Genomic DNA, 12,855 nt, shown 5'->3' with positions numbered 1-12,855 from the left:
GACAGCGAACCAGCAGACCAGAGGGTGGATCCATGGTTTTTCACGGAGAGGAGGAGAAAAAAAAAGAAGAAAAAAGGGTGTGACTCAAGGCGTCCTCTGCGGGCGCTGTTTCCCACTCGCAGGCCCGGAGCGCGGGTGCCCCCTGGCGGCCGCGCCCGGGTACTGCAGCTGTAGATCTGCCGTTCATGGGGCATAGGGGAGACCGGGGTGGGGGGGGGGGGTTGTTATAATCTCATTTATTATCAGTTGAATGTAAGATCAGAGTTAAGCCGTTTCTAACTTTAACATTGTGCAGCTGATTATTGAAGTGAGAAGTTGTAGATATTTAATTAATAACTAGTGCCATTGTATAAATTGGAGAATAAAACCGATATCATGTTTCACGCGGCAGTTTCCCGTCCCCGCCCATGTGGGTGGGACTAACCTAACCGTGGCTCTCTTCCTGTCACATGTCATACAGTAAAAGAGTATTAAATGGAGATAGCACCTGTATCATTGCCCCGAGCCTCAACTGGCTTTTGAAAGTATTTCCCTCTCGCTAAGAAAACTATTTTAAAGACTATATTTATTATGTCATTATTTGTTTTTTGTGTGTGAAAGTGTTTTTCTTATGATTACCTTGCATCGTGCTGCAGGTCACGAGTCAGAGGGATTAAAAAAAGACAAGAAAAGGAAAGCGGTATTATACTGTATGTCCTATTTGCATATTTTTTTTTTGGAATAAACCAAATCACTAATACATCATTAATGGTAAGAACACCTACCTGCTTTAATAAAGCATGTTTTAATAACGCATGATGTGCTGGAGATACATGTTTTCTAAAGGAATCTTAATTTAAACTGAAAATTACATTACATGTCATTTAGCTGACGCTTTTTATCCAAAGTGACTTACAATAAAATAAAATGCAAAACAAAACAATGCACTTTTTAAAAATCTCTCACAAAATAAAATAGACAATAGGACGAGCAAAGTTATACGTTTACATCTTAATTACACACAATTACACACAGTCTCTTTATTTCATCTCACCACTTCCGGTGACACACACATACACAAACACAGAGACACACACGTACACAAATTAGATTTTCAAAGACACCCTCTGTCAACACCTGCCATTGTAAAAGCTGTGTGGTAAAATACTAAGTACACAGGACAGCAACCTCAATAAAACTCTTTAAACACGACATGTCAACACCAGTAGGCGCTCTGAAAAAGTTAACAGCAAATAAAATCAGAATGAGTCTTGGGTCCTATAAATCTCATACACACACACACACACACACACACACACACACGCAAAGCAGCTGCTTTTTTAATAAACAGGAGCATAATTCTCTTTTACACACAGTGCCAATGCCATCAATGAGTAACTATGTGGACACATTTTTAGAATTGACCAGGTGTATTGATTTTATCTACGAGATTGTTTATCAGTTTCATGACATCATCCGGATGTTACATCAACACTCTCAATCGATATAATACGTGTGTCAAGAAAAGCAAACAGAGCAGGAGATTAAACTACTCGTTTATTAATATTCCACTGTGATTCCCACAGGAAGACATTTATATGTTGTGGTGAGTGAAGCATCAGGTGAGCACTGGATCAATATTCTTATCTGCTCAATGGTCTCAGGCCCCGTACGTGTAATTTGATGTTTGTGCAGCGATATCCTGGTTGAATCCGCTCATTCACTGTGATTACAGACTCAATACGATGAGCCAGGCTTAATTACACTGTGATTGTCTCGTGTTAAATCAAAATGAATTTACTGGTTCATAAAGGCAAGGTGACACCCACACACTGCATTTGCCATTAACAAAAAAAACACTAAAATTGTGACAATATTTGAAAAGAAACGGCACTGCAGCTATAATTAGTTTCCCTTGACATTAATGCAACTAATTATGTGACTGTTTCCGTCTTTATGGGTCAACGTGAAACCTTTTGGTGATGCTGAACATTCTGATGTCGGCCTGCTGACATCACAGCCGTGCATTGTGCGTGATTTTCTCGTAGCCTTCTACCTGGAGGGCATCAGAGACCAGACGGTGCCGTGTACTTTCTTCTCTCAGCCACTTGGGCGCAGTGCTCTCTCAGAGCCAAGTGCTCCGTCTCAGATTGTAACCTCTCGCCGTATTTAGGATTTAAAAAGCTTCCTTGCTCCTTGGGGGGGATTGACCGGTCAGAATCACCCACTGAAGATCCAACATGGCTCCATTTTTAATAAACCCCAAATCAGGAATTTAGACATTATTTCCTGAAAAAAGACTAAATGAATAACTACTGTGCATTTGTGTGGCAGAACTTGTGTTGGATTGTGTGACCGTTTGGTGGGGTGTGATCTCTGGACTTGTTACCAGTGGACTAAACTACCTCCCTGTACATAAATCACAGTATAATGGTATAGTATAAATATAGCACTCAACCAGAGGACAGCTGATTTATACTGTCTAATTTATAAATACACCAATACGTCAGCTTGACGTCACCGTCTCCTGATAATATTTCATTTCCACATTTGGGGATTTAATATATGTTATTGCATTAATGTTTCCTTCTTCTTGATCTGAATAAACCATTCAATCGGATCAGAACAAACCTGTTTTTGTTACATGGTGAATGGATGTTTTGGAGATGCACGCATGCTCTTCATGAGACAGTCATGGGAAAATATTTAAATGACCGACTGCCCCTTTAAGTGTCTTGTTGTGTAACTCCTAAACTCGGAGATATCAGGTTGTGTAACTTAGGCTGACCTCTGACCTTAACTGAGCTAGAGAGGTGAAACGTGGGTGAACGATAACATACGTTCAGATAGAAACTTTTTGTCCAAGAGAAGCATGGCGGCACCATTTCAGCACCGGACAGCTCTCTCTCTCTCTTTATCTCTCTCTCTCTCTGGTCCCAACCCTCACGTGACCCTCTAGGAGTGACGTCAAACGTTTGCATTGACAGCCAGTTTAATTGAGTATGTTTGAATCTAGGATGAACTTTTTTTGTTTTTGTAGCACTTGTTTGGCACGGGGTCTCTCTGTGACGCGGAAGAGCGATGCACTCCAACGGGACGGTGGTGAGGCGGTGTTGAGGGGGCGATGACGCAATAGCCCCCCCCCCCTCCTCCCTTCCCCAACCCTACGTGACAAGTGAAAAAAAGGCATGTCTTTTGGATTCGTGAATTAAAAAAAAAAAAAAGCAAGGGGAGTTAAGTTCTCGGGACGCAGGGAAGTTCTCGGCACACTAATGTTCGGCGCTCTCCATGACCGAGAAGACGCAGACATCCTCGAGAAGTGAGCTGCACCCAGGCACCAGGACACCGGAGAGGCGCTCAGCTGAGGCACGGGAGGAAGAGGAGAGGAGGGAGAGAGAGAGAGAGAAAGAGAGAGAGAGAGATAGGGACCCTATCGCGCTCTCCCTATTGAGGTCTTCGGCTGCTCGCGTCTCACGACTGGTAAGCAGATGCGCTTCTCACTTTGGAGAGACTCAGGTGTGGCTGCTCTTGTAAGAAAAATACATTTTGCTTTTGTTTGTTTCTTAGGAACTCACACTCTGTGGTGTGAAAAGAAAGCATCAACTAATTCATCTGTCTGATTGTGCACCTTTTTTTCAATCACTGCCCCCCCCCCCCTTCTTTTGCAGCAGGACCATGTCTAGTAAAGCGACGTTAGCCTTGCTCATCTACGGCATCATGATGCATTACAGGGTCTACTGCTCACCTGTGGGGCTCAGCTTCCCCTCCGTTAGGTACGTGTGCGCTCTTAACTTTATATTTCTCTTTCCAGGTGTTGATTTTTTTTTTTGGGGGGGGGGGGGGGGTGTGTAAGGTTGAAGGACAGAGTTTTGGCATCTGTCTAACAGCTGTATCTGTGGTCGTGATAGTCTATTGGATTACCTTCACAGGTGGACAATTACAAAGCAGGTTTTTTTTTTCTTTTTAATTACAACACATTTAAAAAAAAGTATTCAAAGGACTAAATAACGTCGGATCGGATCGCAGCGTTTTTGAATGTGTATTTTTTTTCTTCTTCTGGTGTCTTCAGACTCGACAGTGAGGTTTACGACGAGGGCGGGAACTCGTTCCCGTCGCTGGACTACGACGGGGAGCCGGCGGACGCCGCGTCGGTCGGGGACGACGTCTTCACGCTGTACTACCCGCCGGACACAAGGTGACTGGTTGTTTGGACACTTCGCCGGAGACAGCCGCGTTGAACGTTCATGGTCCTTATTTATTTTAATTTTATTTTGTCCACGTGTCGTGACCTTTTTTTAACGCAGTGGGCTGGTAGTCGTTATATTTCGAGAGAATTTATAGGAAAAAAAAACAACTTCTCAGAGTCTTGTAATTGTTGAAATTAAGGCGAAATATTCGGATCCATTTAATTTGTGAAAAACCTAAAAAAAATAAAATAAATTAACGCTTCGTGAATTCATCACGAGGCCCAGCGTTACGCCATAATCGACATGTTGTATCCCAGCGCAGCTCGTTGCACTTGGTCGCCTGTCTGGCCGCTGCGTGCGTGGTGATTTTTAAAAGTGCGTCTTTGTCTTTTGTCACCTCAGAACGGAGAGGCACGCGGACGGCATGTTCAACAAAGCCTACAGGAAGGCGCTGGGTCAGTTATCAGCCCGGAAATACCTGCACTCTCTGATGGCAAAGCGCGTGGGGTAAGAGCATCTCCTCAAAAACGCCACCTCTCCTCTTTAAACACTGTTTTCTGTCCCGTGTGCATTTGTAACTTTCTGTGGACTCATCCCTTTTAAACCGCTCACGATCCACGCTGTGTCCGTGGTCCGTGTTTACTCCCGGCATGCAGCTCGACGCAGGGGCGAAGAATGAGCACGCTCCAGTATCAGTTTAATTCAATATGAATAATTTATAGGATGACGTCCCCCCCCCCCCCCCCCCCCGTGTTTCCCGTTGGAAGGGGGGGGGGGTTATCACACCTTAAGGCTGGTCGAAAAAACAGGCCAGGTTGTCTTGGGATGGGCCATAAATCAAACCGAGATACAACATGTTCTCCACGTCGAATCACGTGAACGCAGCGGCTGCAGCATCGGTGTGGTGATAGCAGGGGCGTAGGCAGAAATTGTATTTTGGGCGGGCCAGTGAAAAAGTGGGTGGGCCCAACAGTTTTGTGTAGAAAAAAAATTACTTAAATAATAATTAAACCTTATAGAGTAGAAAAGAGAATAGCTACATTGCAAAAACAGTTACACCTTTATTGGAATATATTTTCTTAAATACATTTGAATAGTAAAAATAAACTAAAAATTATTAACTAAAAAACAATTTGATCAAACTTGCCTGGGTGGGCCAGTGAGTAATGTGGGCGGGCCAGTGCCGCCCTGGCCCATTACTGGCTACGCCCCTGGGTGATAGTGAACCCCCTCCGTCTCTCTCCCACAGAGGGGGGAAAACGATGGACGACAGCTCAGAGCCCCTCTCCAAGAGGCACTCGGACGGCATCTTCACGGACAGCTACAGCCGCTACCGAAAGCAAATGGCGGTCAAGAAGTACCTGGCGGCAGTCCTTGGGAAAAGGTATAGACAGAGAATTAGAAACAAAGGACGCCGGATGGCATATTTGTAGCATCCTCCGCATCCCCCCCCCCCATCCCTCTGAAACAAAAGAACAAAAAACAGAAAACTTAAGTGTGTGCAGCCCCACATGAAGTCATTTTGAGATCTGAACAATCAGTGGAATCGCTTTTGTGTTCTTTAACATGTATTTATGTATGAAGTAAGCCATTAAATGAATATTTTGATAATAATATTGTTTTTTATTTTGTACTTAAAGCACTTGAGGAATCACATATCTGTGGACCAATTTCTGTTCATTCCAGAAAAAAAAGAAGAAAAAAAAGAATTAGCCTCTATTTATGTATTCATTGATTTATTTTTTTTAGACCTGTTTATTGAGGGGAGTCAATTGTTCACGTGACGATATGCTCCAAACAGCCCTGTCTTTTGAACGTTTAGTGACAAGATATGATTGTGAGGAAAATAAATTGTTTAAAAGACAATCAATGTATTGAATGCTGCTTTTTGTAAAGTGACATTAAGAGTTTAGTTGTCTTTATTCACAACAGCCTCGGAGACGTAGGTTTTCACCGTATCCTTCAAGACATAGACTTTGATGCCCTCCCGGACGGGGATGAGTTTGAGGCTTTTTTGGGAGACTGGCTGAAACAGTTCTCTCCCGAATTCCCGGTGAGTTTCAGGGTCTGAGGCCGTAATCCTCGCGGGGGGGGGGCTCTCGCGTCCCTCCTCTTCCTCCTCTCACCTTTTAACCCTCAAACACTCCACACTTCTTCCGCCTCACTTGTGCTCCTGTCTCCCCATGGCCTCGCACATTTTGAATCGCTTCGTGTTGTGCACATCATTTCTTTATGAATGCACACCGGGTGACGTCATGACGGTTCGATTAGTAGATCTGGCTCAGAACAAATTACTTGAAGCCCTTTCAAAATGATCAATGATATCAATTTTTTTTAAGTAAGTAAAATGGGATTCTTGGAAAAAAAAGATAAAATCCCAAACCTGAGGTGAGGACCCGGAGCACTTTTGAGGTTGTTCTTGTCGTGACAGAGTGAGCTCACACCTGTGACTCTTATAAATCTTGCGTTTCTACCGACTGGTTTCTTCTGAAGGTGCCTCACGGCTCTCTGCCCATAGAACAAGTATCACTAAGATCTCAAGCACCCTTTGGCAAATTTGAAAACCCCCCCAAAAAACCTGCAAAGAGGAGATACGATACTTGTTACATGGTGACTTATCTATTCATTTGTTCTTTGTGAGAGACATTCGAGGCAAATCGACCTCCCTTGTTGGAACCTTCTGGATCTATTGTGCTTCCCTTTTCTGTCATGTGAACCAATGTAAAGATAAACTACAGTAGATTGCATGACAAAACTAACGGCAACAGCCAGTGAAGACGACTCCACCTGGATGGTTGTGCTTCTGACTTCCTGAAAACATACATTCCTTTCATTTCTGGATGTTGTTTTGTGTTCTGTTATTTCTACCCGAACTGTATAATGAACCTTTGACGAATTACCTGAATGTACTTGACTGTTGGCAAGAATCCCTCCGTCTCAATGTCGTGCTTTATCTTTTAGAGTGTTGAATTGTTTATGAAGAGCAAGTTGGGAGGTTTGAAGTGGTTTAAAACCATGATGGACGTAGATCTAAAGAAGAGGGATGATGAGACGCAGGCACACAGGGAGGTCCAGAGAACCAAAAATATTGTGAAATCTACAGACTTAAAAACTGACAGGTCGCATCCCGCCGGTCGGCACACTCGGAGGGAGGAATGCAAAAAAACAGCATGAAAAAAAAGAAAAGTACTTAGATCTGTGTTTATTGTATCAATCTTTCTTTAATTTTGCATTTTCCTCCAGGCTTTGTGACGCAGGAAGCAGTTTGCGGCTGTGGTGCCTTGCATCGACTTTTAAATCGCCATGAATCACAGATGGCTGTTTAGTGGCCCTACATTGCTGCACATCACCAGCTTACATTCCACCCTTGTGTTGTCGTTTTTCGTGTCGCACTCGGCTTCAGACGTCAAGCGTCCCCGCTTGCACTGCTTTCTTTTGCACTTTTTAGAGCACTAGACGTAAATGTTGTGTGAAAATAGAGGAAAAGATGAGATTCCCGCTCTCCATGAAACATATGTATGAAAGTTGAAAGCGCCAACAGCCTTACTAAAATGAAATCATCTTCAAAGATATACATATATATATATATATTTACTGTGTAGAAAGTGAACATTAGATTACTACTTTCAAATGGCGATCTGCAAGGGTCAAGTCAATAAATGTAAAAAAAAAAAAAAGTGTAAGATTTGTATGAATAAATTTTTTGTAAACAACAGAAATTTCGTCTAATCTTTGGAGCCAATATCACCACCAAGTTCTGAAAGATGAGACACGTTTCGACAGGCTTTACAGGCTGTTACGAAAGAAAAGACGGACGAGAGGAATTAAGAGAAAGACCTGCTGGTGGGCGGCAGCCGAGGGAAACAATTAGGAGTATGAAACATCCAAAATACCACACACACACACACACACACACAGATAAGGCACCAACAAAACATACAAATCAATAACAATCAATCACTTCTATCTCTCCCTGTGGGTCCTGCAGTGCACAACAACTACAACGGGGCGTCTCAGAACAAATGAGAAACTAATCTCTGTTTTCGACGATGACTCATTGGGGCTTTTTTGGCGACGGGGGGGGGGGGGAGGGGGGTCAGACACCAGTGGGCCCGGGAGTGTGCGACTCCCCTTCGAGGCCGCCGTGAGTAATGACGCCTCGCCGCCCCTTCACACCTCGCCGGGGCTCCGGCGGGCGCCACCGAAAGGCCTGCCGCACTGGTTTGAGCAGTTGGCGGCCTTTGACACAAAAAACCCTATTTTAATAAATCAAAATGTAGTCCTTAGACTCCTTTGTCACCTCGTGCTTTTTGTAGCAAGCGGGTGGGGACTTCTTGCAAAGGGGATTTAGCCTTTAAAGGGTTTCCCTTCACAGTCCCTGTGGTGCATCGACACATCCGTGGAGACAAGTACAAAGAACTAAGACTAAGACATAAGCAGCTGCCAGAAGGCTCACGTTTTCACATCTAATGGCTTCATAACAAACAGATAATATCTCACAAAGATTAAATCTCTTTGTTTCACTGCATTATTGTGACAAATTTTTAAGACAAATGAAAGGTCCATGTTGGGAATCTAGCAAGCTTGAAGTCAGTTGGAGCAGGACTGAGACAATGCTAAGTGAGCTAACTGCTGGAAAGGCCTATACTCAGAGTCCATATTTAAGCTCTTGATTTTCACTGCCAGGAAAAAACATTACATTCTCTCATAAAAACTAGCACAATGCTGTAATAAAATGTGATGTTAGCTGTCAGTCCAGAGGGTCTCGCTCCTGTTGAGACCCCGAGGGACTCCCACAATGTGGGTGCAACCGCCCACCATGAATCCCTCCACCTTCTTCCTTTCCTCCACAACCCAAATGACAGCGAATACTGTAATACTGCTGACATGCTCTCAGTCACAGTCGCAGCGTTGGGTGTGTGATGTCAGACTGAACCGCCGCACAAAGCCCGCCGTGTCTCTGCCTGACCCCCCCCCACCCCCCCCGGTGTGCGTAATAACCCCCTCTCGGACACGACGGCGGGGCTTTGATTTCGTGGGCCGTGGCCCCCGGCTCTCAGGGGGGGAGTGGAGAGAGAAGATGATCAATAGGAGTGATCTGGTTCCTCCGGCCCGGGGCCCGGGCCCTTTCCTGACCCGGCTAACCCGATCGGCCAGTGTTGCCAGGCAACAAGTCCCGGGGGGGGGGATGTGTTGGGCGGGCGGAGGGGGGGTGGGCCGCGTGATTTCATGGGCACCCGGAGATCCCGCTGGATGCATTTCAACCATGTTGTATTTTTAATGGCCGGGGAAAACAGAGGCTTTGAGGAACATGTGTGTGTGAAACACTAAGCTCAGGGGCTTTGAGCTAAGTGACCCGCTTTAGTGCTAACGCTAGCATGCTACCGAGACACACCGCCCCCCTTACACCTTCAACTCGTGCTCCAGATCCCAAAACTACGAGCTGCAGACCAGGACACACCACCACCCCCACCCCTCCTTCACCCCTTCTCCTCCTCTGAGGGCCGTGTGAGTGACAGCTTTCTGGAGGGGGAATCCACACGCATCCCTTTCATCAGAAAGGGCCGACTGCTCGACTGACTGCAGCAGGGTACTAAAGTCCAGCGATGATGGAAAGCCCTTTTGCTGCGTTCAGGTCGCTGTTTTGTTTCGATAAAAACGACGGACCTCAAGCACACGATTCATTTCACATGTGAGTGCACGGAATCTTCTTTTTCTTCGGTCAGTGTTATGTGGTTTTGAGTAGCGATGGTAATGTATTGGTTGAATTAAAAGCGTCACCGATATTTATGCAATTTAAAATCTGACCAATCTAGACAAAAGGACTCTGTTGGTGATCAAGGTGAAAAAAAACAAAAAAAAACATTAATAACTCTTTTCAAAGAAAATATCTTTCCTCTTTCTATTAAAAAGTTGAGGTCTCATCTACAGATTGTGACGTTCAGTTCTGCAGCGTCTTGTGGATTCTTAAGCTTTTGAAAAAAGTTCAGTTTATTGTCAGTAGGGATCCAACAACTTGTGGCCGAGAAACCAGTGCAATTCTCACTTTTGGGGGTTGGCCCACAAAAATCTCATGTTTGTTGCCACGATGCATGAACTGTCTTATAGTTCACCCTTCATTTATAAACTCTCATAGGCAGCTAAGTAAAGGTTCAGCAGATTGTGGCTGGCTTTTGTTGGTAGTGGACAAAATGGCGAGTGGATACGTGGCATTTGATAAAGGACAAGCAGGTGGCGATTTGTGTGCAGTAGTCCCAGTTACAGATGTGTGTGTGTGTGTGTGTGGTTCATACCTCTCCTCTGCAGGGAATAGAGAGAACTGACAGCAGTTCTCAGCATACCTTGTTACCACCTTTCTTCCCACATTATCTGAACAAAGACCCACATCCAAATAATGACTGGGATTTATTTCTATATTCTCTTCAAGCTTGTTCCTCTGCAGCACACACCCATCCCTTTTCCCCCATGCCCCCCCCCCCCCCTCCCTCCCTCCGTGAGCCCAATTAGCATCCTCCCCGGCTCAAGACGTCATGGCAGTCTGGGTTCAGGGGCCACAGGTACAGGAGCATGTTCCTAGAACCGGACGGAACCCTGTACTCATTATTGGGCTGTCAGCTGACCCCCTGATGTCATCTTCCTCCCAGTCATTAGAGACTGGCGCAAAAGGCCACGGCGCCATTCATATGTATCCTGACTGACGTCACGCCATCGATCGATCCATTAGCGCGACGTATTACCTCGCGGAGTCATCAGCGGCTGCAACTTTGCCCGAATGAATACGGTCACGTGACCTTTAGGGGATTTGGCAGATATGTACACAATGAAGTCACCCACCTCGGTTCATTACGGCGTATTATCTCACCCGCTGTTTCAGGAGGTCAGCGAGAGAGAGAGAGAAGGAGAAGTAGAAGGAGGCTATAAAGTGTCTCGCCGTGGTAGTTTTCATATCTAGATGTTCATCATTCATGTGACACCGATGAGACGGGCGGTGATAAATCAGTGCAGCTGCTAAAGATAGAGGTAGAGTTCATTCATCTCACTTGTGCCGCCACGGACACACCTGCCTTCTGTTGTTGCTGCAGGTACATCACAAGCAGAGATAAATCATTCGCCAGCTACCCGAATAGACCATTCAGTCACCTCCCGAAAGAGTCTTATGCTTCTCTTCCTGTGCGAGCGATTTGAAAGAATGAGAAATAATTCTTTATTTCAACCAAAGTGTTGAAAAAACAATACAGGAGTAAACCAACGGGATGTTTTGCAGTGGGAAATACCAACCATCACCCTCTGAGTTAAGATGCTTTTTTTTTAACATACTTTAACGTCTTCGGGTTCAATGACACAAATGTTAATGGAGGAATAATGAAATAAGGAAAAGTAACAATAATAAATGATAAAAAGAGACATTATTTGAAATGAAGATATTCAAAGGTTACACTTTTGTCCCCCTGGAAGCAGCAGGTTGCAAACATCAAACCGACGTAGTGTCGCCTTGTAAAGCTGTTGACACGACAGTTTTTGTGTTTTTGAACACCAAACAAAGCCCTTTAGCTTCGTTTTGGTCTAATTGAAGAAAAAAATCACCGGGTCAAAACAGAACCTGTATACAGGACATTTTGAATCATCTACACTGAGCATTGTCAGTCCCTTCATTCCTCTCCATGTGTGATGGCATTTCAAAGAAACGCTCCTCTCGTTCATCCTCACTAGAGGTTTCCTCCGTCATCAAGTGAGTGGCGGCCTAACAAGAGTTCACAAGATCCTTTTAACCCTTGTTTCGTAAACGGCACACAGACACGCAGGTGATGGATAAGAAAGGTAATTAGATCCGACTCTGGCTCAAGCAGATTTCTAAATTATTCGCGTCGCCATTGAATACAATCTGATTGGTGGGAGAGAAAATTAATTTCCTGCCACACATGATTAAAGCGCTTGTAATGAATATTATCTCGTTAACTAAATGAGTCACAGCTTTTTTTTTGTGTGTAAATTTTCCGGGATTCAAATCGTCTTGTTTTCAAGACACCTAAAAAAATACCAACATGCAGTGGATTTTTTTTTAATGAGTCAGCAGGTTGATGAGCTAAATTAGATTTCCTCCTACTTTTGACAGCTTGACCGCTAACTGGCCACCGGCATCACTGATGGACCTCTGATTGCTTCATAAAAAGCACCCTCTTTGAGGTCTGAATGAGTGGGCCACCATTCATCTTCTCCTCCGCACGTTTCATATGTATCTTTAATATCTTCAGTGACTAAAATAGAGCCGCTATCTTTAGCGGTTCACGGTTCATCTTTAGCAGACAGCGACTGCTCCCGAGACAAAGCCTCTCGTCTCCTCAGATTCCTCTCGAGGTAATGCGCCTGAAGTGTTGATGAAGCAGTGGGGGGCGGGTGGGGGGGGGGGGGGGGGGGACTGAAAAGCATTGACATCATCATTTTTACAGCTGACGGATGACGCCAAAAACAAGATGCCACAGATGTGACAGAAGCACAGACAGCTGCAGACAAAAGTTGCACCTTTTTTTTCAAAATTTACAAAATCTGCAGTTTCCTTGAAGCCCAAAGTGATGAAAAATGCACAGCGCTCGCTCGTTTGTTCTCTGCGTGCGCTTAAAAAACAACAAAAAGAAGACAAACAAGCCCTAACGTCACAATCAGCACCATTGCCGCCGCTAAGCTCGGAGCT

At 44.7% G+C, this 12,855-nt stretch overlaps 1 protein-coding gene across 8 annotated transcripts; it reads left to right on the top strand.

The window, feature by feature from the left end:
• Positions 1-3,189: 3,189 nt before the first annotated feature.
• On the top strand, positions 3,190-7,848 carry adcyap1a (adenylate cyclase activating polypeptide 1a). Of its 8 annotated transcripts, XM_062559279.1 has the most exons (7): positions 3,190-3,509; positions 3,648-3,752; positions 4,049-4,174; positions 4,569-4,673; positions 5,416-5,550; positions 6,099-6,219; positions 7,410-7,848. In XM_062559279.1, exons 1-7 carry the CDS (start codon positions 3,268-3,270, stop codon positions 7,416-7,418), a joined length of 843 nt encoding a protein of 280 aa, XP_062415263.1. In that variant the 5' UTR covers positions 3,190-3,267; the 3' UTR covers positions 7,419-7,848. The 8 variants fall into 8 exon arrangements, with proteins under 8 accessions (XP_062415263.1, XP_037312369.2, XP_037312371.2 ...); XM_037456472.2 differs by lacking the exon at positions 7,410-7,848 and having other exon boundaries at positions 6,099-6,730; XM_037456469.2 differs by lacking the exon at positions 7,410-7,848 and having other exon boundaries at positions 3,192-3,509; positions 3,651-3,752; positions 6,099-6,730.
• The last annotated feature ends 5,007 nt before the right edge of the window (positions 7,849-12,855 follow it).

Source organism: Pungitius pungitius, chromosome 19, assembly GCF_949316345.1.
Source record: "Pungitius pungitius chromosome 19, fPunPun2.1, whole genome shotgun sequence".
Classification (NCBI taxonomy): Eukaryota; Metazoa; Chordata; class Actinopteri; order Perciformes; family Gasterosteidae; genus Pungitius; species Pungitius pungitius.
Note: the sequence above shows the minus strand (reverse complement) of the source record. Positions and strands in the feature narration are given on the sequence as shown.